Genomic DNA, 25,423 nt, shown 5'->3' with positions numbered 1-25,423 from the left:
CTAAAAAGCTATAACCTTCCTTGCTTGCAACTGCTTTGAGCACATGTTCTAAATATGGCAAGGGTAGTGATCCCTACGCGTGGTGGCAGCATTCACTTTCTTGAGATTAACACACACTCCAACTTTTCCATTATTCTTGGGCACAATCACAATGGGTGAGACCCATTCTAAGTGTTCAATCTCATAGATGAACCAACACTCAATAATTTTATTGATCTCTTCCTTAACAACGCTTGCATATTTGGGATTCATTAGATAGGGTCGTTGTTGGACTGGTCTCACATTTGATACCATTAGGATGGTGCGTTGTACAACACTAGTAGGCACTCCCTTCATGTCATGATAAGTCCACGCAAATCAATCCCTATACTCCTTGTTGGTGGGGAGAGCTATAAGTTTAGCCTTCTCGACCTTATTTGAGTCCTTGGCTGTGTAGACAAGCTTAGGATATTCTCTTGGTTCAACCAAGTCTACTTCCTTGTTGATCTCTGCAGGTATGTCATAGACTCCTCCACTCTCACTTGGGGGGTTACATTTGGCATTATCAAACACTAACTTGCATTCCCCTGTGGTGTATGACTTGTAATTCTCAAGTGGGCTCATTTTCCTTTCGTTTGTCAGTTGCTTTGGATGGCCTTAGCCTCTCGTTCCTTCTATGCCATTTCATGATTTTGTTTCCTCCTAGCTGAGCGACTCAATTTTAGTTCATCAGAGACTTTCACCTTAGCTACATCAATTGGGGGTGGCCTACAATACTTGACCTTTTATAACTCCTCTCCCTAATCGTCTATAAACTTTCGATATAAGTCTACTGCACCCATGTACTGGAGCTATTGGGCGGTAGTTGTTCTCTCTCGTGACCTTCTATGATGATTCATTTTATAGCGTTTACATCTCTACCATTTTTAGAGATGCTCCTTAGTGTTTTAAAGAACTTCATCCCTTTCTTCAGATTGGAAATCCGTATTAGATTTGGAGCCACTCCTTACAATTTCTTTTGATATTGTTAGCTCTGTTTTTCTTATGGTGAAATGAGGAGTTAATGTCACTTTTAGTCTCTCTTTCAAACTCCTCATCACCACTATTAGTGCTTGAGCTTGAGTCATTCCATGTGGACTCAAGTTCACTATAACTAATGCCCTCAGTATCAAAAGGTAGAGCACAAATCATTCGCAAGGGCACAACCTTAAGGAGCTCCTCACCATCAGGTGTAACCCATGTAGATCCTCCAACTCCCTAGCTGTCTATTGTGGCATCATATGTATCTAGTTTAGATTATCTTTAGCCTCAATAGCTTATTTGTCAGCATCCTTGTGGGCTGGGTCCTTCCCTACATCAATCTCTTCTCTACAAGTATAACAGTATTTCAAAGAGGTCGAATGGATCATAGTGTCAAATCTCTGGTCGAATAGTCCATCACTACCCATTGGATGTACATTACCAATCATGAGGTCTACTCTAAGGATTGAGTCATCAAATTGTAGGTAGACATGGTTTTTGGACCAATCATTGACCATTTTAGCTTCACGTATAAATGGTCTTTTAAGATCATTTCATATGAATCAAGTTGCTTGGAAAAGTCTAACACAATTAACGTATGCCTTAATCGATGTTTCGACACCTTAACCTTAAGGTTGCATAACATTCCTATTGTTTTGGTAGCAGTACCATCAGCCATTTAAACCACAATGTCTAAGACTTCAAGCCTAGATTTGGCCATTTTTTCCCATCATTTTTTGGTGATTATATGACTCATGCACCACCATCAAGGACTCACATTACTATGATGCCCTTGGCCACTCCTCTTCTTCTCTCTCGACTTTGTGTAGCTGTGAAGCTACATCCTATAAGACTCCTTCATGCACAAATTGCTTCAAGAACAATCTCCTAAGAGTCCCACATTCTCTTTATAAGCTACAAAGGTGAGGATCCTGGATTATCCTCTTGCCCTTCCCCTGAATTGGGTGGAGGTTGTGGGGGTTTCATAGTTTTCATAAACTCATGGAGGTCTTTGATTTCTTCTTGGACTAAAGTTGGATGTTCAATATGTTCACGATCAAAATCATTTTAGCGAGATGTTTATCTTTTTATATAGTTTTATAATACCCAAGGGATGCTATAAAGTTAATTCAGATAGATTTAGATATTGGTGTGTCTCATAAACTTCAACCCACCCATGGCTAATGATCCATTGGTAGCTTCGAGTAACACCCTCATAGTTGGCTGGTGTGGATATCATGTCATCTGGCATGAACAGGTCAAATTTATCGACACTGTCATCCAAAATGACAAACTGTTATAACACCTGACACAAACTACGAAGGTTGAGCACAATGGGATGTAATTGGAAAAAGAAGATATCAGTTGGGTTAGTAAGAATTATGTCTCTCCTTAGTATTCCCGTTACTAGTGTCGGGTCAACATCTCTCTCTGTATTCTCATGTTAGATGTCCTAAACTGAGGTCTTTTGTGAGATCAATTCCATATTGAAAGAGAGAGCATTAGTGTAAATAAAAACAAAGTTAAGAGTTTGAGGAGGGGCCCAGGAAGTCATCAGCAAAGAGCCTATCTCCGAAGCACGCTCGATGAGTTGACGAAGCTCATCGGTTTGGTCACTCCTTTCAGGGCATTCTTGGATGGCGAGCCTTCGTTCCAATTCCTAGATTCTGGAGTGCTTGTCATTGAGGAGTGTGGAGATGGCTGCCTCACATGCAACTCGAGTAGTTCTGTGTATCTTCGGTCGGTTTCTTCTTTAGCACTCCTATGGGTGGTGGCCTGAGCTTGAGCCTCCTCGACCTGCTGTGTAGGCACTCGTGTGCCAAGGTTTGGCTGTTGTGGTGTTGTTGGTTTACATGCTCAAGAACCTTTTGGTGGCTTACTAGCATTTAAAATTTCCTTTGTCTTGGCACTTCTAGCCTCATTGAGGTCTCTTTAGTCTTTCTGCATGTGCTTTGTTCAGTTTTTCTCGTTCTATTTGGAGGTTAGTTACCTTTTGTTCCAAGGCAGCAATTTCTTCCTTTAGCTCATGGATTTGGCCGGTGTACCCCTCTTCTTTGACTTGCAATGTGGCGTGGGCATCCTTCAGCTATTGTGTGTGTTGCACCTCTTTCTCTTTGGTGTGCGCCACCTCCTTTTGAAGCTGTTCCTTGGCTTGATCTAATTGAGCTTTGAGCTCCTCGTTCTCTTTGGTTGTTCGAACTATGGTCCTACTCAGCAGCAGTCGATTGTGCCCTTCCATGGTTGTGAGCTTTGCTTCCTGTTCTTCGACAGCCTTTAAGCTTTTAATGATGACATCCTTGTGTGTGGCGTCAGCTGCAGCTATACTGCTTAGTCTTCTTGCTTTTTCTGCACATTAGGCAAGCTATGGGTTTTCAAAAAACCAACAGTTGTCTCAACGCTGCATGGGCTCGTATATCTAGGATGAGTCATATACCACAACAGAGTAGCCCGCGTGTCCTTTCTCACTACGGCATTGTTAAACCTCACCATCAATAACCTTATATTTCAACTTGATAGTACAAAGACCCAAAAAAAACTTACAAATAAAATCTGGTTGATCATCTCTCTCTAACACATGCACACACACCTGCATGCTAACAATGAGTTCCTTAATCAAAGATATCAATAAAAGAAAAATGTTTCATGTTGATACAAGCATAAGCTCATGCATTATGAAGTGTTTATGAGAAAAGAGGCCATTGTGATGTGACTTGTGTTGTCAGTTTGACAAGACAACGGGTCGCACCCCAAATACAGATATAGCAATCATATGCACGGCCACGTAGTCTTGTGGCCAAGTCAAAGCTTATCCTGTACAAAATTCTTCATAATGAACTTCAAATCAAAACATGGATGACAGGTCCCATCAAAATGCCAATGTAGGAAACAACTTGCAAATCTGACAAACTGGACACTGATGGCTTATTGCAAAAGCCAACAAACTGCCAAGTCACCTGAAAAAACAGTGTATAAAATACGGTTAGCCCACTCCTAACAAAACCAGCACGCACACAAAAGATTTTAGGTGGTCCCCTAACAGGGCATGCAGTGTGCACCAAGTTCATAAAAGGAGCCTTCCATACACATGCCACGTGAGCAGGAGAAAACAAATGCTACATCAATGATGGGCTGATCTTGAGGCTTCTTTATGAGCCAAAAGAAAACTGCTAGTTAAAAGCTGCCCTTTCTAATCAGCCCCATTCCCTGCAACCCTCTCCTCTAATTGCAAAAGTTGAACTCTTCATAACTATTTCCATAACCAAAGCTTCCATGAGTCCCTTTCGTTGCTCCAATACTCTGATTTCAACATTGTTTTTCCAGCAACAGATCTTACCCTAATCAACCCTGCAAAGTTCCAACTCAATACAAGCCATGTTTTGAGGGTTTGACACAAGTTTCAGGCCAAATTTGTACCCATGTTTTAAGGGTTTTGAGTCTTCACACAAGTGTCAGGCCAAATTTCTACCCTAATCAAGCCTGCAAAGTTCCAACTCAATGCAGGCCATGTTTTGAGGGTTTGACACAAATTTCAGGCCAAATTTGAAGCTGCTCGATCAAGTCTTCTACAAAACCAGCTACAAGAGAAGGGTTCGAAGATTAGTCCAGAGATATCAGAAGATGCATATAAAAATACACTTCAGCTTGTATGATAACATGTAAAAAGAAACCTAGGGATGAGTTTTAATGAGTCCCTATTCTCGGCTTCCCCTTAGCTAAGGTTTTCTTTTTTCTCATTTCCTCCCTCATTCTTCTTAAGATTGCCAATTCAAGCTTTGAGTTCATATGCTGTATACATGGCCCAAGTTCCAGCCACATGATGGTCTTTAAACTCTTTTATGGGAATAGCGTAAGAGCAGCATATAGCTTGGAAAGACCAAGGTTTATGTTTTTCACGCTAATTATAAGGGCTGCAAAAAGAATTTGCAGTTGGCAGGCAGCCAGTGGGGATAGTGAAAGAATATACATACTTCAGTTTGTTATTCTTAGATCAAAATTCTGTGTCATCTGCACACATGGACATGGCTAATCCCCAAGCTAATCCCTGTTTTGGGCAGCAAATAAACAGTATGTTCAGGCACTAGCAAGGCTCAGAGATAGGCAGAAGAATCCCTGACTGGTCAGGACAGCAATTGGCCACGTGGACAAGTGCAAGCAGATGAAGTCTTGATGATTATATATTTTGTGAGAGTCAGGACAGCAGTTGGCAACATGGACAAGAGCATGCAGATGAAGTCCGGATGATTAGATATTTTGTGAGTTTTGGTCCTTGCTGCAGGCCGACAGCAGGTCGGCCTGTTTATGGGCATGTTTGGAGCCTATATAAGGCTAGGCCAGAATTCAGTCTTTTTCATCTGACCCCCTTTGGGGCTGGTCAAGAGTCAGGTCTTTAGAGGTCTTTAGATTACCTTTTGGAAGGCCAAAAGCCACAGATTTTGTAGAGTCGTTTTGACATCTTTCGTACCGCATAATATACCAAAAATACAGCTCTCTCTCTCTCTCTCTCTCTCTCTCTCTCTCTCTCGTAGTACCTTACTTTTCCTCATAGTTATTGTTTCAGTTTCAGTTAGTTGTTTAGTTGTTTTAGCTTTTCTTACACAGACATTGTATCAGATCCACCAATTGTTGTAACTTTTTTGGTCTCATAGGTCATTTTGGCCTTTTGAGGACATTTAATATATCATTTCATTTCTCTCTCTCTCTCTCTGTGTCTTTGTTGGCATCTTGCATCAAGGTTCCTATTCAGCATACTTAGGGCTGAAAGAAGGTACACAGAGCTTCCACGCATATTATGTGACAATATGAAACCAGCACAGAGGTAAGATTTGCCAAAGGGTATGCATCTTTCTTCCTGGCTGCTTCAATAAAACATTCCACATCAGGGCAGGGAGAGAGATGTCATCCACACACAAGAACCGAAAGCTGCAAATATACATATTATGTGATCAAGACCAAGGATGAATCCATCCTTTCCAGCATACTATGAGATTAAAAGCCGCTTTCATTGCGTATATAGAGCAGAATTTTGTGATCTTCGACCAAAAATGTGTGGCACTCTTTCTCTGACACAGAGACAGAACCCAGCCAGAGTTATAGACATTCCTCACATCTCTCTTCCAGAGCATTGGACAATGCCGATCTAGAGAGCCAAACGAGGAGGGGGAGACACAAGTGCACCAGATTAGGGCACACAGACTCCAGAGATAGATTCCGACCATAGCTGCTGCTAGACACCCTTGGACGACACACTAAACACATCAAAGACCCAAAGATAGGCAGAAAAGACCACCCTCAATGTGACATCACACCAGGAGACACACTCCTCTTCAAGGACAGAGGAACATTTTTTATATTATGGCCATCCATGGGTTTGAAATCTTGGATCCCCCTCATGTCCCTAACCAGACAAGGACATGACACAGTTCTATAACCCTGTCATACCATATTTATCTCCTCGACAATTTCCACCCATTTTTCATTTATGTTATCCTTTGATTAGGTTATAGGGGATGCCCTATGCATCTCCCATCAGAGTACTCCTGCATATTGTATAATCGTTGATCTCATGGGCCGGTTTGCCCCCCGCAGACATTAATGAACAAATCCCCACCCCCTTCCCCCTCTTTGCTTTTTCTCTTGGCTAAGATTATCTGTTGGAGCTGAAATTGTAGGCTGAATAATATTCCAAGCTAAAAAGTTAAGATTATAGGGGATGCCCTATGCATGCATCTCCCATCAGAGTACACCTACATATTGTATAATCATTGATCTCATGGGCCGTTCCGCCCCCTGCAATGGCTAAGATTATCTGACCGAGCTGAGATTGTGTGACCGCTCCCTACAGGAGGCCTATAGATCAGAAAACAATATACACATATTTAGAACACTTAATCTAACTGATATTAATCAATGGAGACAACATCAGCAACACAAATACTGGAAATACTGAAAAATACAAATGACACCAGCACTGGGGCCGGAAAGCCCTCCCCCCCCCCTCCAATACTTTTTGTCTTAGAGTATTTATATTTGTACAAGTGTCACAGGCCTGACAGGCCAGATTTCTCCACAAAGGAGTGAAAACAACCAAATAAAATTGGTTCAAGTCCATGAAGAGGTGTTGGTCGGAGTAGCCTCAAATCACAGACTCATTCCCACCTTCACTGGGTGCATAGTTGCCTTTCACTGGTCTTCCGGGACCGTGCACAAACGGGCACGCCCGTACTAACGCAGGCGACAGTGATACACCGCGAAGGGAACGTATCCCGGTTCTCCCATGTAAGCTTTGTACCTGGTTTTTCCTCATACCCTCATGACCTTCACTAGCTCCTCTATAGGTGAGGGCGCGGTCAGGGCAATCATGGGAGAAACCACTACCCAATGGCCTTCTAAGGTGTATGCAACTGGAGAAGAAACTTGCCTACACAAAGCTTGAAATAATAACATTTAACTTTTAATTGTTATCTGAATTTGAAATAAAATATAGACACAAATACCTGGCATAGGTTTTAATTCAAATCTCAACAAAGAAGATCATTTCCCTTTTTGTTGCACTACAAATAGGTGCAATTAGCTGCTGTAAACAAAGCAACCAGCCGGTACAAATGTGGCAGCCAACACAATTCGCAGGTACACGTGGGCAGCCACACTGTTTGTAGGTACAAGAAGGCGGGTAACACTGTTTGCAGGTACATGTGGACAGCCAGCACTTCAAGTACACGTGGGAAGCCACACTTCCAATGGCTAGGTAGAGCAAGCCTGAAGGACACTTCATTGATCTTGTCAATCACTTTGAAGGGTCCATAATATCGAGTAGAAAGCTTTGGATGTGATCCTTCTCGTCCTGGCCTCTTCCGAAGCCTAGCTTTCTCAAATTTCAGCAATACCCAATCAACTTCCTTTACTTGCATGTCCCTTCTATGCTTGTTAGCAGCCCTTTTATGCTTGTCTTGTGACCTTGCAATGGCTGTCCGCACTTGAGCAAAGGCTACATCTAAGTCACGTACATATTCATCAACTGCAAAAATCTCATCCTTTGTACGAAGGATGGGTGGCAAGACCACTCTCCCATAAATAATCTCAAACGGGGCCTTTCCCGTGGAGGCATGAACTGTGTTGTTGTAGGCAAACTCTACAAGTGGAAGATACTTCTTCCACGAAGTCTTTTGATCTGCCACATAACACTTCAACAAATCCAACACAGCTGAATTTGCAGCTTCGCTTTGGCCATCCGTTTGGGGGTGATAAGCTGGTGAAAACTCAAGTTTAGTACCCTTGTTATTAAATAAAGCCCTCCATAAGAGGCTCGTAGTCTTGGGATCTCTATCCCCAACAATGGACTTAGGCATACCATGATACTTGAAGATGTGAGAGCAAGAAAAAGCTTCACCATATGATCAACTTTAATGGTTTTCTTGACAGGCAAGAAGTGAGCTTGCCTGCTAAACCTGTACACAATGGTCCAAATAGCATCATTCCCATGCTGGGATCTAGGCAAATCCATAATGAAGTCCATAGTAATGCTTTCCCATGGCTGCGAGGGAATAGACAATGGCTAAAGCAAACCTGGAGGCTTTTGTCTATCAAATTTCACCTTTTGGCAAGTAAGACATGCACGTACATATGCTTCAATGTCTTTACGCATGCTTGGCCAAAAGAAATATCTCTCAATCATGCGTGTAGTAGGCATGATACCTCTATAACCAGCATAGAGTGGAGCGTGGCATTCCTCCATAACCTTTGGACGCATATCTTTCACCACACATAAGCAGTTATCCTTCATAAGATAACCCTCTTTGATCACATAAGAGACATGTGAGTGACCAGCCATCAAATCAGTCAATATATGGCAAAAATCAGCATCCAAATGATACAAATCTCGCATGGCAGATAAGTCCCCATGAGAGGCCACTGAAACTACAGCTACATAAGGCCTCCTGGATAATGCATCTGCCACTACATTTTCCCGGAGTATGTACAATCTAAAAATGAAACATGGAAAGAAAGTTTGCCATTCTCATCTGCTTCTCCGAAAGCTTTGTTTAAGATAGAAAATATCTCAAGCTTTAATGATCTGTCTTGACTACAAATTCAGCCCCAAGAAGATAATGTTTCCATATCTTTAAGGCACGAATTACAGCCAAGAGCTCTTTCTCATAGATATCCATATGAAGCTCGGTATCATGCAATCGACGGCTCTCATATGCAACTGCATGACCTTCTTGATTTAGGACAGCCCCTATACAATTCCCACATGCATCACATTCCACCATGAATGGCTTTTGCAAGTCGGGAACAATCAATACGGATCCACATATGATAACATTCTTGAGTTGCAAGAAGGCATCCTACTCCTTAGGAGTCCATTTAAAAGGGGCTTTCTTCTTCATGAGATCATGTAAAGACGTGGCAATCATAGCAAAATGCCTTATGAAGCGCCTGTAATATAAACATAACCCCAGAAAGCTACGTACTTGATGTACATTTTGCAACTCCGACCAATTTCAAATGGTTTCAATCTTGGCAGGATCCATTCTTACACCATCCTTGGATACAATGTGGCCCAAATAGTGTATCTCTGAAAGAAAGAACTCACTTTTCTTGGCATTAATGAAGAGTTAATGCTTCCACAACTCTTCAAACACTGTGGACAAATGAGTTCTATGCTCTTGCTCATTCTTGGAGAAAACCAAGATGTCATCAAAGAATACACCTGTGAATTTTCGATGGGGTCGGAATATCCTATCCATCATACGATTAAATGTGACTAGGACATTGGTGAGACCAAAAGGCATCACCAAAAACTCATACAATCCAAAAGCTATCCTGAATGCAATTTTGTGGACATCCTCTAGCACCACTCATATCTGGTGATAACCACTCTTCAAATCAATACGGTTGAAATAAGCCAAGCCATCAAGCTTATCCAAAATGTCATCAATGCGCGGGATTGGAAATCTGTTCTTGATGGTGAGCTTATTTAGAGCTCTATAATCCACACACATGCAGAATGACCCATCTTTTTTTTTTACAAGAAGCACGGGAGAGCAAAAAGATGAGGAACTTGGCTTAACCAAACCTTTCTCCAAAAGCTCATTAACCTGCTTCATAATCTCTTCTTTTTGTGCGGCACTCACACGATATGCGGATTTGTTAGGTGGAGAACTACCTGGCACAAGATCTATGTGATGATCCTCGGGCCTTTGAGGAGGTAGTGCACCTGGCAATGCATCAGCAAAACAATCTTTGTATGCATGAAGAAAATTCAACCTATCCTGAGTCAAAACATCCACACTTCGTTCAATGTTATCACGAATAAAAACCAAGTACGCTGAAAGACTCTTTTTCATTGCTTTATTAATCTGGATGTGAGTGTAATATGCGAAAGCTTCGGAGAAGGATCGGTACTTCAAAACTCAGAAATCAGCACTCTTTTCGCGACGGAATTAACGCACAAACTGAAAGGAGATGTGCAGAAAATAGAGATAGAAGGGGGAGATGGAGAGGACACAGTCTTGGGTCCCAATTACCCTCTGTAGGGCCCCCACCACGGATGGTGTATTTGCTTTATTAGAATGATGTAAATCTAAAAACAACTACAGAAAACTTGACCTTTTCTTGGCTGGAAAATCCTGCCCTTGACCTTCAGCTTGAGCACTTGGTGAAAACTGAGATGAATGATGGGATTATGGCCTCCACTATTTATACTCCTCCTCAGGAGCAGTCGGCCAGCTGAAAAACAGGCTATGTCCCACGACTGGTGGAAATTCAGCAATAAATGCTGAATTAAATCTCAAAAAATACTGCCTTTTTTTCCTAACAGGCTGAAAGTGATGCGCCTGCTTCTGATTGGCTGGACACCACTTTTGTCCACAATCCCAAGGCTGGGCAGCCTATATGGGCTGCCCCATACATGCCCTACAGCCATCTAAAGGCTGTATGCTCCTGAAAATAGCCTTATCTTTGCCCTAGGGCTGTCCCACAGCCCTTCCATGGCTGGTGGATCCAGCCTGGGCCTTCCTGGCCCTCATGGGGATGGTTTTCACACCATTCCCATGCCCATACTAAGCTCCGGGGTAGCCCTATGGGCTGGCCCCTTGTCCTAAACATAATCTACTCAGTGATCTGGCATCCGGTACCATACCAGATACACAGAACCACTGACATCATTCTAGAGGGAGACTCACAGCGCGGACTGGCACTGTTTCATGTGCAGGACAGTGCACACCTGACCTTAGACTCCTGTGCAGGACAATGCACACCTGACCTCGGACATCTGAGATGGATCCCTGGCTGACTCGTCCCGGACTGGGCTCACATGGGACCAGTTCACCATCCCAGGTCCTGCACCTTCTGTACAGAAATGTCTACGTGGCATCCAAGTGCGGGATGCACATGACAGTGAGATACAACTGGGATAGAATCCCCTTCCTTGCAGCATCAATAACATGCATGCGGCCTCTATGTATAAAGGAAATTCTGTTTATCTTGTACTCTTTGCAGGGCTCAAGCCTATGATGCCATGGCTTGCCAAGCAATACATCACATTCAGCAACCAAGAAATGCTCATGATCAAGATAGCCCTGAATATGTATGTGCAACTTCCCAATAAGTGGAGTAACATGCACCTCTTTACCAACAAAGGCAGCTTCTGCTTCAATTTGAGGCCCCATGTCCTCAACCTCAATGCCCAAGGCGGCTACCATCTAGGTAGAGATGAAGTTATCTGTTGCACAATCATCAAACATAAATAGAGCGGGCTGATCCTTGATTTGACCCCATGCTTTGCATACCATCCTCTCTTTTCCATCATGCTGCGTGTTTCTTGCACATCAGGAACTGCATGCACATTTGCCTTGGGTTGCTTGTCCTCATACTTTTGTTTGCGGTTGGGGCATTGTCTAAACATATGCTCTTTACTGCCACAAGAAAAGCATTTCCCCTCCTTTGCATATTGCTCCCTTTGCTCGAGAGTTAAGCCAAATTTGTTCTTCTTTGGCCCATGATCCTTGGATGTGGTATTTTCAGCTTTACCTCCTTCTAGACATCCCGAAAGCTCTTTTCAGGTGACTGTCCACCTTTTTGCAGGTTTGGGGAACAGCCTTCTCTTTGCCCTTGGAACCACCTTGATCTTGCTTGATTTTGGGCACCAATTGCTCCATAGCAAGAGCACATGCTATAAGCTGCTGTAGAGTATGTTCGGGTGCAATTCAATGCCCGAACGATAGGCTAGTTGCAACTCGGAACGAAACTTTCTTTTCTTTTCATCCTTAGAAAGTTGCATGAAAGGAGTAACCTCGAGCAAAACTTTCCAAAATTTGCTCACATATCGCTGCACACTCTCATTATCCTTTTGATCAAGTCTATCCCACTTTAATGCGAGTGTATGCTCTGCATTTGGTGGCAAGAATTGGACATAAAATCTGTCCTTAAACTCTTTCCAAGTGCAAATAGAGTCTTTGGTGGTCTTTTCAGTGATCCACCAATGGGCACCTGTCCCCTTCAAAAACATGCTTACATGACAGATCTTGGACTTCTCAACGAAGTCCTCTTTACTAAATGCAATATCAAACTGAGCCACAAAAGAAAGCACCTTAGAGACATCAAACTCTCCATGATAAGCATCAAACTTCACTGACTTGTCCCCTGCCTTGAACTCCTTGAGCTTTTTCGCATGAGGCTCAAGTTCTTGCCTCTTTCTCTTGCCCTTGTCCAACAGGGCAGCTCTCTCCGCATGAGCTTCATGCGCAATCTTAGGTGTTCCACTAGCCAAAGTGACATGCAGCTCTCTCTGCATGAGCTTCATGCGCAATCGTAGGTGTTCCACTAGCCAAAGTGACATGGGTCTTTGGTTCTTGTGGCCCCACTGCATGTGACCTCGCTGAAAGATGCACTACATGTGACCTCACCACAAGACAACTCAATAGACAAAGCCTTTTGGCTTGCATGCCGACCACTGTCCCCATGATGTACATACTTGGAATCCAAATGGCCTTCAGCATGCATGAATCTGTTTTCTCCTGTGCCATGAGGAGTGGATGCATGGCGAGAGGTGACCAATACTTCTTCTTTATGCAAATATGATCTCAACCTTTGAGAGACTGGGCCTCCATGCTGCAAGCGGGGTGGATTCTTAAACATAAGCTGTCCATCCTCTCCCTCTTTAAGGTCACCCTTTCGGATAAGATAAGAGAGTGCCAACTCCCTGGGCTTCTTGCCCAGCTCTCGAGTCATAGACTCAAAAGTCATGTCCACCATAGCATCAGCTTTCTTGGCTTCTATGACACTTTGTACATGGGAGTCCTCATGCAAGAATTTCAGCTCTTGCTCTTTTGCTTGCAAGAGCCTCTTCATGTGCTCCAACTCAGCCCTCAATGCATTGGGCTCTTCCTCATGCATGGGTTCTTTACCACGTGATGGCTGTCCCATGAATGCACTGTCATAGACTCTCTCAAGAGACTTATGTCTTCCATGCAATGCATCGGAATCCCGTGAAGCACTTGATTGGCCCCTCAAATTCCGCACTTCCAATGGGTTGCCCTGGCTGTCCATTGAGTCAAGTGTTCGTACTTGCTTCCGATCTCAAAACTCCGTGTCTCCTCTTAAGAAAGAGAGAGAACCGGGCTCTGATACCAATGTGACCGCTCCCTATGTCATGTGCACAGTGTGTATCTACCGTGTGCTACACGCACGCAAGACTAGTTTCGAGACTTGGGGAAGCTTGGAGCTAGGCAGGCTGATTGACGAGCTGAGTTAGGGATATACTAACAAGTGGGCACCCAAGTATGGACGGGCAAGCACCCAAGTGTGGACGCCCGATGACCGGCCAAGAGCCTATAAAAGGGTGGCCAAGGTTAGTCATTGGGATATAGAGAGTCTCGCGAGTTTGTGAGAGCTCTATGGTCTTGGAGCCTGGATCTAGTGCAGACGTGCACCTGCTTTATGCAGCCGAGGTCGGCAGCAATCTCGAGGCCCGCGAGGGCAGCTTCGTGGCGGTATGAGACGTCGCGAGGAGGAGATTGGTCGGTACGTCATCCTAGTTAGCTCAGCTCGTGGCTCGGTGGGGACAGCCAAGACTGTGGGCTCGCCCACGGCTGTCATGGTTGGGAGGTGAGTTAGGCCTGCACCCCCTTGTTTGTTTGTTCGTTTGTTTGCAGGTTTCGAGTCTCGAACCAAGAACGATCACGAGGAGATCCGAGGGGATTTGACAATGGTATCAGAGCATACCTCGTGAACGAGCAAGTCGGTGGGTAGAGAAGATGAGGTCGAAGAAAGGTATGTGTTTAAAAGCTTGCTGTTTTTTTATGTGCATACTGTGGTTTTCAGATTCAGTATGTGTTTTTTCTTCATCAAAGAAACCCATGTTGACGGGAGATGGTAGGTGGTAGGGTCGTTTGCGTTGCAAAGAAGAGAAGAAATTTATTTGTGCAGTCGCATGAACGTAGAGAGAGAAAACAAAAAAAGCAAGTTGCTTTTGGTTGAACGCGAACGAGAGAGAGAGAAAGTGAGAGAGAGAGCGTGCGAGGCGAAGGACCTTATGGAAGGACCCATCTCTTAGATTGGGACATGTGGCAAGACAAGTGGCCTGACACTTGTTATAAAGTGGATCAAAGTGAGACAAGTGCCACTTGTCTCACTTTGATCCACTTTATAAGAGAGAGTGTGAGGCCACTTGTCTCACTTTGATCCACTTTATAACAAGTGTCAGGCCACTTGTCTTGCCACATGTCCCAATCTAAGAGATGGGTCCTTCCATAATCTGTACCTCTAAAAGATTACGCGAACGAGAGAGAAAGTGAGAGAGAGAGCGTGCAGCCGGCCAAGTATGCGAAGGCGGCCAGGCCTGCGTAGCCAGCCCAGGCCGGCGCCCAGGCCACGCACGGCAAGCGCCCAGGCCCACGTGGCCTTATGGCCACGTTGACACAGATTGGCGCAAGCGCAAACCTGCCATGAAGGCACCGGCAACGCAGGTCGACGTCCGCAAACAGCAGCACGCCAGCGGGCTATTCCAGGAGGAAGGAAAAAAAAAAACAAGGAAAGCATACGTTTTTTTTAGAGCTTTTGTTTTTTTTTTTTAGTTTAAATTTTTTTTAAAAGTTCAAAAGACCCCTCCTCCAAGGTTTCAAAGGTGTTTTATTTTTTTTAAGAACCTCGAATATATATATATATATATATATATATATATATATATATATATATATATATATATATATATATATATATATTTTAAACACAAAAGCAAAAGCTAAAGATAGCTTTTAAGGGGCTTTTAGTTTTTGTGGAAACCTTTATAAACCCCCTCAAGTGGGCTTCTTACCAAACATCTCTCGAGTTTTCAAGCTCTCAAGTTCCCTTGCACTTTCCTTGTGCAAAGATCAAATTTTCTCTCCACTTACCCTCTTCACGATGTCGACCCAAGAATCGGAGTTGGAGCCCCTCGTGGAACGCGAAGGCTTGCCGGCTACGGAAGGTATCGATGCCAATCTTTTTGACGATTTTGTGTCAAAATGAGATTTCCAAGAGTTCAAAGTAGCTCTCGAAGCTTCTTCGTCAGAACGTCAGGCACAAATCACAGCCCAGATGCAAGCTTTGCAGAACTCTATCGCTCTATTGACCACTACCCTGTCTACTTTCTCGGGTATGGATACCTTGGCTTCTGCTTTAGGCCCCAACATTACTCTGGAACGGGGCGAGCATAAGCAGGAGATCATGGACACCTACATAAGTGGCAAGTTCACTTTCAGGTTCATCCATATGATGATGGAAAGAAGGTCCAGTTAGCAGCAGGTTTCCTGTCCGGCAAAGCTTTGCTTTGGTGGAAGGAACTCAACCCTAAGCCAACGACTTGGACACAATTCGAAGACGTCTTCAAGAAAGAATTCCTCAAGAAAGAGGATGATTATGATGTTGTTGCCCGGTTTTCAGCTTTGACCATGACCTCGCAGCACCTCACTTATAAGGTCTACCTCCAGAAGTTTCGTGACTTGCAATTGAAAGCTACAAAGATGGATCCCACTACTCTTTTGGGGTTTTTCGTAGCTGGTTTACCAGACTCGTACCGTTTACAGGTTAAAAATAACAAATGTAAAACATTGGACGAGGCCATTCATTCAGCTCGTATCTATGATGATACAATGGTCTCTTTCAAATCGAAACCCGTTACCGAGCAAGGGAACAAGCATAAAAGGAAGTTCTCCGCACCTATGGCTAACACAACAGAAGGAAAGTCTTCAGACCAACCTTCGAAGAATTCCAGTTCGACACCTGCGAAGAAGAAACGACTCCTTAGGGCTTTAAAGCTCAAGAAGGAAGGACGTTGTTTTTTCTGCGAAGAAAAAGGACACATGCGTAACGAGTGCCCAAAGCAAAAGGGTACCAAGACAAACGCAGGACCCAAGCCAAAGGCAGCTAACCAGTTGTCTTTGACAAGTACGTCAATTACTGTACTTTCTCGCCCTAGTACTTGTTCTGATTGTCTGTTCAATTCTAAAGTATTTGGCATGCATGATCTTCTCCGAGTTTATGGGGAAGTGAATGGCCATAAGATTCACATTCATCTAGGATACGACACTCAGCGACCATACCTATGAGGTACGCCTACCTGCGGGAAGACAAGTATGGGATCGCAAGGTGGAGATGCTTCCAATCCCGATTCATCAGGACTACAAAGACACTCTGGAATGCTATGTAATGCATCTAGAAAATGTAGACTTGTTATTAGGGATTGAGTGGTTTAAGACTCTTCAAGTCCAGATAGATTGGTCTAGTCATATTTTTTCTTTTCAGCATAGGGACACCAAGTATAGTATTTTAGGTGATTGTATTCATCCCTCTCAGAGACCTCTTGTAATACAATTGATTTTGGAAATATAATGGATTCTTCTTTGTATACCGCTTTCCATTGTGTATTGATTCCACTTTCTTCATTTTTAGGTGATTGTATTCATCCCTCTCAGAGACCTCTTGTAATACAATTGATTTTGGAAATATAATGGATTCTTCTTTGTATACCGCTTTCCATTGTGTATTGATTCCACTTTCTTCATTTCTCATACCTTCCTTGGATGTCAATGAATTAAGTGCGTTTGAAAGCAAAGAATTACAGAAGATACTTGATTCGTTTCCATCAGGTTTACCACCTGAACGGGCAGTAGATCATCGTATTGACTTGATTCCTGGTCCTCATCCTGTCAGTATTCCACCTTATAGGATGAGCCAGGCTGAGGAAGATGAGTTGGCTAAACAACTCGAAGATTATTTGAGGATGGGCCAAATTCGTCCAAGTAAATCACCTTGGGGTGCACCTGTGTTGCTTAGGAGAAAGAAGGACAATACTTGGAGAATGTGTATAGATTAGAAGAGATTGAACAAGCTGACCATTAAGAACCGTTATCCTCTCCCTAGATCAGATGACCTAATTGACCGGTTAGCAGGAGCGAAATATTTCACGAAGATAGATTTACGTACTGGCTATCACCAGATACGTATTCATGAAAGGCATGTCGAAAGAACCGCCTTTCGGACTAGGTATGGCCATTACGAGTTTCTCGTATTACCTTTTGGGTTAACCAATGCTCCAACCACTTTCCAGCAAATGATGAACGACCTTTTTCGTGAACATTTGGGGAAATTTGTGGTGGTGTTCCTGGATGATATTTTGATATATAGTCGTACTCTTGAGGATCATGTCAGACATCTCACGATTGTCTTATCTATTTTAAGAGAGAATCGACTATATGCTAAGTTGAGTAAATGTGAGTTCTTTAAGACCGACATCATTTACTTGGGACACAAGATCACTAGAGATGGATTGAGCATTGACTATGACTGAGTTCAGAAGATTTTGGACTGGCCTATACCGCGAACAGTGAAACAACTTCGTTCTTTTCTCGGTTTTGTTGTTTTTCTTCGAAAATCTATACGGGAGTACTCTCAGCTCACACTACCGCTGACCGACTTATTGAAAGGTCGTGGACGTAAGTCAAATCAGCCTATCACTTGGAATAACGATTTGGATATGGCCTTCAGACTTTTGAAAGATAAAGTCAAGGAAGCACCTATCTTAGCATCACCTGATCCTAGTCGGCCTTATGTTCTTGAAACTGATGCCAGTGACTATGCTATCGAGGCTGCTCTATTTCAAGATGGTAGACCGGTTGCTTTTGAAAGTAAAAAGCTAGACGACACTCAATCTCGTTGGCCAACCCTTGACAAGGAGCTTTATACTGTGATTCATGCTCTCAAGGTTTGGATACATTATTTATATGGCTCCAAGTTTGTGGTATTGACTGGTCATCACTCAATCAAGTATGTGTGTGATGCGGATGATTTGAGAGGCAGGAAAGCTCGTTAGGCAGAGTTAATGCAAGATTTTGATTTTGAGATCCGTTATCGGAAAGGGTCCATGAATAGTATTGCAGATGCGCTTAGTCGAATTAGAGAGGTGAATTCTTTGTCGTTCACCGAGATTTCTACTAACTTATTTCAGTCATTGAGAGGGCTTTGCAGGACTGATAGTTATTTTGGTCCATTTTGGCAGAAGATCCAAGACGGTAGCTCATTGATTGACCAAGACTCGATGACTAAGCAGTCTACTATTCAGGCTGCAGGATTTGAGTTCCTCAGATCATCCTCAATCTGATGGCCAGACTGAAAGAGTGAATCAGATTTTGGAGGATATGCTTCGAGCACATGTATCCAAAACACAGAGTTCATGGGAGGATTATCTTTCTATGTTAGAATTTGCATATAACAGTACTAAGCATACGAGTACAGGGTTTAGTCCTTTCATGCTTATGTATGGTTTTTAACCTCGATCACCTGTTACAGTAGGATTCTCAGGACTTCAACATGATGCAACACGTAATTTTTTGCAAGATATGCAGAAAATGTTACAAGTTGCGAAGGAATCTATTAGAAGTGCTCAAGACCGAGACAGGTTTTATTCTAATAGACATGTTCACCCAGAGAGTTCTCTAAAGGAACGATGGTGTATTTGCGAGTTTCGAAAGATTCCGAGACTTTACGGACAAGTAGATCTCCGAAATTATCCCCTAGATACTGTGGACCATTTCATGTTACACGACAGATTGGTTCAGTTGCATATGAATTGGATTTGCCTTCTCATGTGAAAGTTCATCCTATATTTCATGTCAGTAGACTTAAGAAAGTACTGGGTGGAGCAGATCAGTTAGTTACTCCTCAAGAAATTATAGATGTCGAGGACATGACATTTGTTCCGCACGAACCTGAAAAGATTCTTGGATTTCGTGAAAGAAGATTGCGTAATACGCTTATCACGGAATACAAGATCAAGTGGAAGGATCGTGTTGAGGAGGACGCTACATGGGAGACATTGACTACTCTTCAGAGAGATTACCCTTGCTTTTTAGTGAGCTCAAGAGTGAGCTCTTAGAGGAAGGAGAGTATGTCATGTGCACAATGTGTATCTACTGTGTGCTACACGCACGCAAGACTAGTTTCGAGGCTTGGGGAAGCTTGGAGCTAGGCAGGCTGATTGACGAGCTGAGTTAGGGATATACTAACGGGCGGGCACCCAAGTATGGACGGGCGGGCGTCCAAGTGTGAACGCCCGCCGATGACCAACCAAGAGCCTATAAAAGGGTGGCCAAGGTTAGTTATTGGGATATAGAGAGTCTCGCGAGTTTGTGAGAGCTCTATGGTCTTGGAGCCTGGATCTAGTGCAGACGTGCACCTGCTTTACGCAGCCGAGGCCGGCAGCAATCTCGAGGCCCGTGAGGGCAGCTTCGTGGCGGTATGGGACGTCGCGAGGAGGAGATTGGTCGGTACGTCATCCTAGTTAGCTCAGCTCGTGGCTCAGTGGGGACAGCCAAGACTGTGGGCTGGCCCACGGCTGTCATGGTTGGGAGGTGAGTCAAGCCTGCACCCCCTTTTTTGTTTGTTCGTTTGTTTGCAGGTTTCGAGTCTCGAACCAAGAACGATCACGAGGAGATCCGAGGGGATTTGACACCCTATAGGAGGCCTACAGATCGGAAAACAATATACACATATTTAGAACACTCAATCTAACTGATATTAATCAATGGAGACAACATCAGCAACACAAATACTGAAAATACTTAAAAATACAAATGACACCAGCACTGGGACCGGAAAGGCCCGGACCCCTCCTCAATACTTTTTGTATTTCTTGGAGTATTTATATTTGTACAAGTGTCAGGGGTCTGACAGGCCATATTTCTCCACAAGGGAGGGAAAACAACCAAATAAAACTGATTCAAGTCGATAAAGAGGTGTTGGTCGGAGTAGCCTCAAATCACAGGCTCATTCCCACCTTCACTGGATGCACACTTGCCTTTCACTGGTCTTCCGGGACTGTGCACAAACGGACACGCCCATACTAACACAGGCAACAGTGATACCGCGGAGGAAACGTATCCCGGTTCTCCCATGTAAGCTTTATACCTGGTTTTTCCTCGTACCCTCATGACCTTTACTGGCTCCTCTCTAGATGAGGACGCGGTCACGGCAATCATGGGAGAAACCACTATCCAATGGTCTTCTAAGGTGTATGCAACTGGAGAAGAAACTTGCCTACACAAAGCTTGAAATAACAACATTTAACTTTTAATTGTTATCTGAATTTGAAATAAAATATAGAAACAAATACCTGGCATAGGTTTTAATTCAAATCTCAGCAAAGAAAATCATTTTCCTTTTTGTTGTACTACAAATGGGTGCAATCAGCTACTGTAAATAGAGCAACCAACCCGTATAAATGTGGCAGCCAACACAATTTGCAGGTACACGTAGGCAGGTAACACTATTTGCAGATACAAGAAGGCAAGTAACACTGTTTGCAGGTACATGTGGACAACCAGCACTTTAGGTACACGTGGACAACCACACTGTTTGCACGTACATCTCAGCTGAGGGAGGCGAGTACAAGCAGCTGCAAAGCCAGTACAGTACGGACAGATAAGAAGGCAGGTACAACAACTCCTTAGGCGAGTACAGCAAGCGTGAAGTAGGCAGGTACAGCAGGCATGAAGGAGGCAAGAAAAGCCACCAACCTCACACGTGGATATTTTCCAAAAAGGTTCCATGCAAAAGCCTTTTTTTTTAAGGTTATAAAACCTTAAACCAACTTAATACTTTGGGCACTCTCAGAAGCAAATGTCCAACCCCTATTTAAAATGGGTGTGAACACATTACCTTAAAAATATTAAGGTTTACTCTAGTTTAGAGATTTCACCTTTTAAAAGAACCAAAATGAAAATACTTACCACCTCTTCACACGCCACACCACCAAGTCAGCAAACAGCACTCCACGGTACACTGGGGGCATTCCCGTCCAGTGTACTAGCACAGCATAACAGGCAGAAACAAGTCATGCGAAAATAAATTTATGCATGCAGCATAAATGCATGTGCACATATAATGGACGAAACCTCCCTTTCATGAAACTTGTACAAGAGGTTCCTGTCGGGCACAAAACTAGCACGACAGAAATATAAAGATATATCCTGGTCTTCCTATGGAATGACAGTCCCATAGTTATGACGTCATCCTAGCCATACACGGGTGGCACCAACAGGCTCCCGTCCATAATACAGCACGGAGCAAGTCACACACGGGTGGCACGAAACTGGTTCCCGTCCATGTGATGCAGCACTGGTCACACACGGGTGGCACTAATCTGGCTCCCGTCCATGTGACACCAAAAGACTAGCCCTTTCACATGGGACACTGGCCTGGCCCCATGTGAACATGGCACAAATCTGGCCGCTCTATGGAGTGACATTCCCATAGAAGTGGCTCCAAAAATGGAGATGGACCAAATGGTGACAGATTGTAGGCTACACAATTTCCAAGCTAAAAAAATTAAGATTATCTCCCTCTCTCTATGGGCTAAGGCAATCTTCCCCAACAAAGATTACAGGTAACAACATAATACTCAAAGCTGTAAAGCTAGACTGTTTCTCTTTTGAAAAGACACGGAGAAAGAATGTGACAATTAATGTGAATTTTTCCTACCTTGATCAAACCAGTTTGTTTATCAGCGCCTAATATTCAGTGTACTCAAAAAGTCTGATAAGCTGCAAAAATCGACCAGATTCCAAGTAAGAAAAAGATTTTAGCCCATAACGTGTTGAACTAGCACTTTCTTAATCAGAAACAATGATTATAAATCTTGTGGAGAGAAATCTACCGAACGTCCTTGGCAATAACAGTGTTGCCATCTGCTGCTCCCAAATGGCGCAACTTTACCACTTCTCTTGTACCATCTCTATAGGCATGCTGTTAAATCAAAAGCTTTAACCTTCGTAAGAAACCATCCATCTCAGTGTATTTAGTCAGTACTGTCAATTTGAAATCAAATCAAAACCCTACTGTCTTCGAACCAAAGGACTGACCTTATAAAAGCAACTTGTGCCAAAGGGGCATGTTGCATTGCCAAAATTGAAATGCCTGCAATCAATTTCACTGTTTGGGAGGTTGCAGGTGGGCAGTGGAAAGTGGTGATGTTTTTTTTTTTTTTCGGGAAAGGGGGGGGGGGGGGGGGGGGGGGGGGGGGGGGACAGTTAGTAGCTTTCAGTGAAAAAGAGCAAGCCATAAATGTTTAATGCATTGGAAAACACAAGTACCTGAGCTTAGCTTTATATCCATCAACAATTTCTTGCTTCTCCTCAGCATTAGAGTACCATATGACACTTGGAATGACATAATACGAGAGGGCACGGCACACTGGACACATTCGCACTATGGTATCTAACCCTGTGCCTTGTGGTTGAGAGCTGCTTCTCCAACCTCTTATACATGAGATGCAAAAAGGATGGTCACACCCCGGCAGCAAGCCAAACTTCCTTTCAGCCACAGTAGCTTTCGACAAAACTCGATCCAAACATATAGAGCATTCAATGTCCTGACTGAATCGAAGGGCTTCTAGACGTTTTTGGTTTCGTTCACACTGCCTTCGATGTTCATCCCTTTCATCAGGCCTATGAGGATGAAGACAGTGCTTACCACACATTGCACACAAATCTCCATGAAGGAATGGACATGATTCTCCACGAGTACACCTACCCGTGGCTGCCAGAGCACAAATTGGCTCTTCACTAGGGTCTCTAGAACTTGACCCCAGCCCAATTGTATCAGCATCTGAAGCTCTTGGAGATGGCAACGGCCATGCATCATCGGCTGCTACATATGACAATGGGTCCTGCCAAGCTTGATCAGCCGATGCAAATAACGATGATTCCTGCCAAGCATTATTAACTGTTGCATATGTCGATGGCTCCTTCCCGGCTTCAAGACTGCCACTGCTAATATTCATAAAAGCCTGAGATGCAGCTTGGTTGGTTTCAAAGCCTGTGTAACCTGATAAAGTAGAGGCCCTTGTATGAGCAACAGTTTCTGGGCGGCTCATCTTCACATGCTCATAGCGACAATGACTTCCATAAGCACAATTTCCGCTTTGATAATAGGTGCAAACCTGTTATGCATAATGAACAAAATCATATGAGCACTCCATACACAACCCACTTAGGGTCTTGCACACACTACGAAGGTCAAGTTCAACACAGGTTAATACTTGAAGGGCCAACATAAAAAAGATACTCTTGTGAGGTTTCTTTACAACATTCACATGGCCCACCCAGGTTAATACTTGTGTATGTTACATGATTGGAGATAAGTGCATTTTTTAAAATGCACACTAGCACATGTATAGCTTTATACACTATACTAATGAAAAATATACAACTTCAGCTCCTGATGTGGAATCCTACCACTGGACAACCAACGCTTTCCAACCTTGTCTTCAATGGCATGCTAAAGTGTTGCCTGATCAAACATCTCAAAAGGGTTGGTAACAGCTTGCCCCCATGAAATCGGGGTCAGACCAGGAGAGACTCCTCAAACAGCGTTATAATGTTTCACAGACTTAATGTGCTCTCCACAAATGGTGTTTATAATGAATGGCATGGAGCAAACATAATGGCATTTAATGCATACACATGTGAATATGCTCGTGCACGTGCATGTGAAATCATAATTTTACATACTAGACATATGGATAGATGAATGTGTCATGTGTCAGTCTATCAGACATGAAGATGGCATTAGTAGATAAGCCCCTCTAGCATGTTCACTTACATTGCTCTCTGGATCTCCCCAATCATGTGAAAATTCGCATCCATCTCCTTTGAAACAGGCTCCATTTTTAAAATATTTGCACAAGACCCTGAAGAAAAACAATAATAAATATTGGCTGAATGTAAAGTCCAAATTAAGCACCACTTAGACTCTTTTAATATTATTATGCTGTTTAAGAGGTTAGCGTTAGTTTGGCAAAATAAAAAACGGATTTTCTCGATTAAGTCAGAGCAGAGGACAAGAAATTCTACATGATGAGCATAATCCAGTGATTAAGCATTCACAAGTGGGTCTAATGCTTAAGCCATGCATTAGAGCCGAAACATGCGTTAGGTAAGCAAAGAACAAAAACAGACCAGGAGTTAGATGAGAAACCCTATCTCTCTCTCTCTCTCTCTGTCTCTCTCTCTCTCTCTCTCTTCTTTTGGGAAATGGGGAGGGGGGAGGAGAGGGGGTAGCGGGGGAGCGCGGGGTTGTGCAGAGATTAGAGCTGACCTCCCGGTTGGCATGATCGCAAGGTAGACAACACGAGCTTCTACAATGATCTGTTTGCTATGCCCTTCATTATATAGTATATACTTTTATACCCAATATGTTTAGAACCGACGTTTGTAGGTTTGTTTTTTTTTTTTTTCAAGGAAACTTAATAAATCTATTTTAGTTGAACATCAAACGTGTAAGTCACTAACGCCAAACTTTATATATATATATATTTATTTGTTTATTATTTTTAAAGAACATCAAACGTATATCACTTCCACTAGGCATACTCATTATTTTGGGTTGCAGGTTGTGTAGGAGAAGGAAGAGGCAGTGCAGTTAGAGCAGAAGTAGGAGGGTTTTGCCAAGTACGAGCAGAAGTAGGAGGGTTTTGCCAAGTACGAGCGAGGGAGAGAGAGAGAGAGAGAGAGAGAGGGTTATTCATTATTTAGTGCCCACAAGTGGTTTTGCCCAGTACGAGCGAGGGAGAGAGAGAGAGAGAGAGAGAGAGACTACGTATATATATATATGTGTGTGTATATATATATGCACAAATATATATATATCTATATACATATATATATATATATATATATATATATATATATATATATATATATATATATATATATATATATATATATATATATATATATATGTACACACACACACACACACACACATATATATATATACACACACACACACATATATATATATATACATATACATATATACATATATATATATATCTTTATATAGACTCTCTCTCTCTCTCTCCCTCGCTCGTACTAGGCAAAACCACTTG

The 25,423-nt window shown here is 43.1% G+C and overlaps 1 protein-coding gene across 2 annotated transcripts; it reads right to left on the bottom strand.

Annotated features, from left to right (window-relative positions):
* Positions 1-3,625: 3,625 nt before the first annotated feature.
* LOC147608520 (zinc finger (CCCH-type/C3HC4-type RING finger) family protein) lies at positions 3,626-24,746 on the bottom strand. 2 transcript variants are annotated; one of them, XR_015264431.1, is made up of 8 exons: positions 24,631-24,746; positions 24,136-24,223; positions 22,626-23,473; positions 22,395-22,464; positions 22,190-22,278; positions 22,015-22,076; positions 20,748-20,929; positions 3,626-3,953 (listed from the first exon to the last, which is right to left on the bottom strand). XR_015264431.1 is itself a non-coding variant. In XM_086788884.1 (7 exons), the coding sequence occupies exons 1-6, from the start codon at positions 24,642-24,644 to the stop codon at positions 22,037-22,039; spliced, it is 1,149 nt and encodes a 382-aa protein (XP_086645010.1). In that variant the 5' UTR covers positions 24,645-24,746; the 3' UTR covers positions 3,626-3,953; positions 22,015-22,036. The 2 variants fall into 2 exon arrangements, 1 of the variants encoding a protein (XP_086645010.1); XM_086788884.1 differs by lacking the exon at positions 20,748-20,929.
* Between the last annotated feature and the right edge of the window lie 677 nt (positions 24,747-25,423).

The sequence above is a fragment of the Cibotium barometz genome, chromosome 53 (assembly GCF_041138505.1).
Source record: "Cibotium barometz isolate CiBa-2024 chromosome 53, ASM4113850v1, whole genome shotgun sequence".
NCBI lineage: Eukaryota > Viridiplantae > Streptophyta > Polypodiopsida > Cyatheales > Cibotiaceae > Cibotium > Cibotium barometz.
This window is presented reverse-complemented; position numbering and strand designations above follow the sequence as displayed.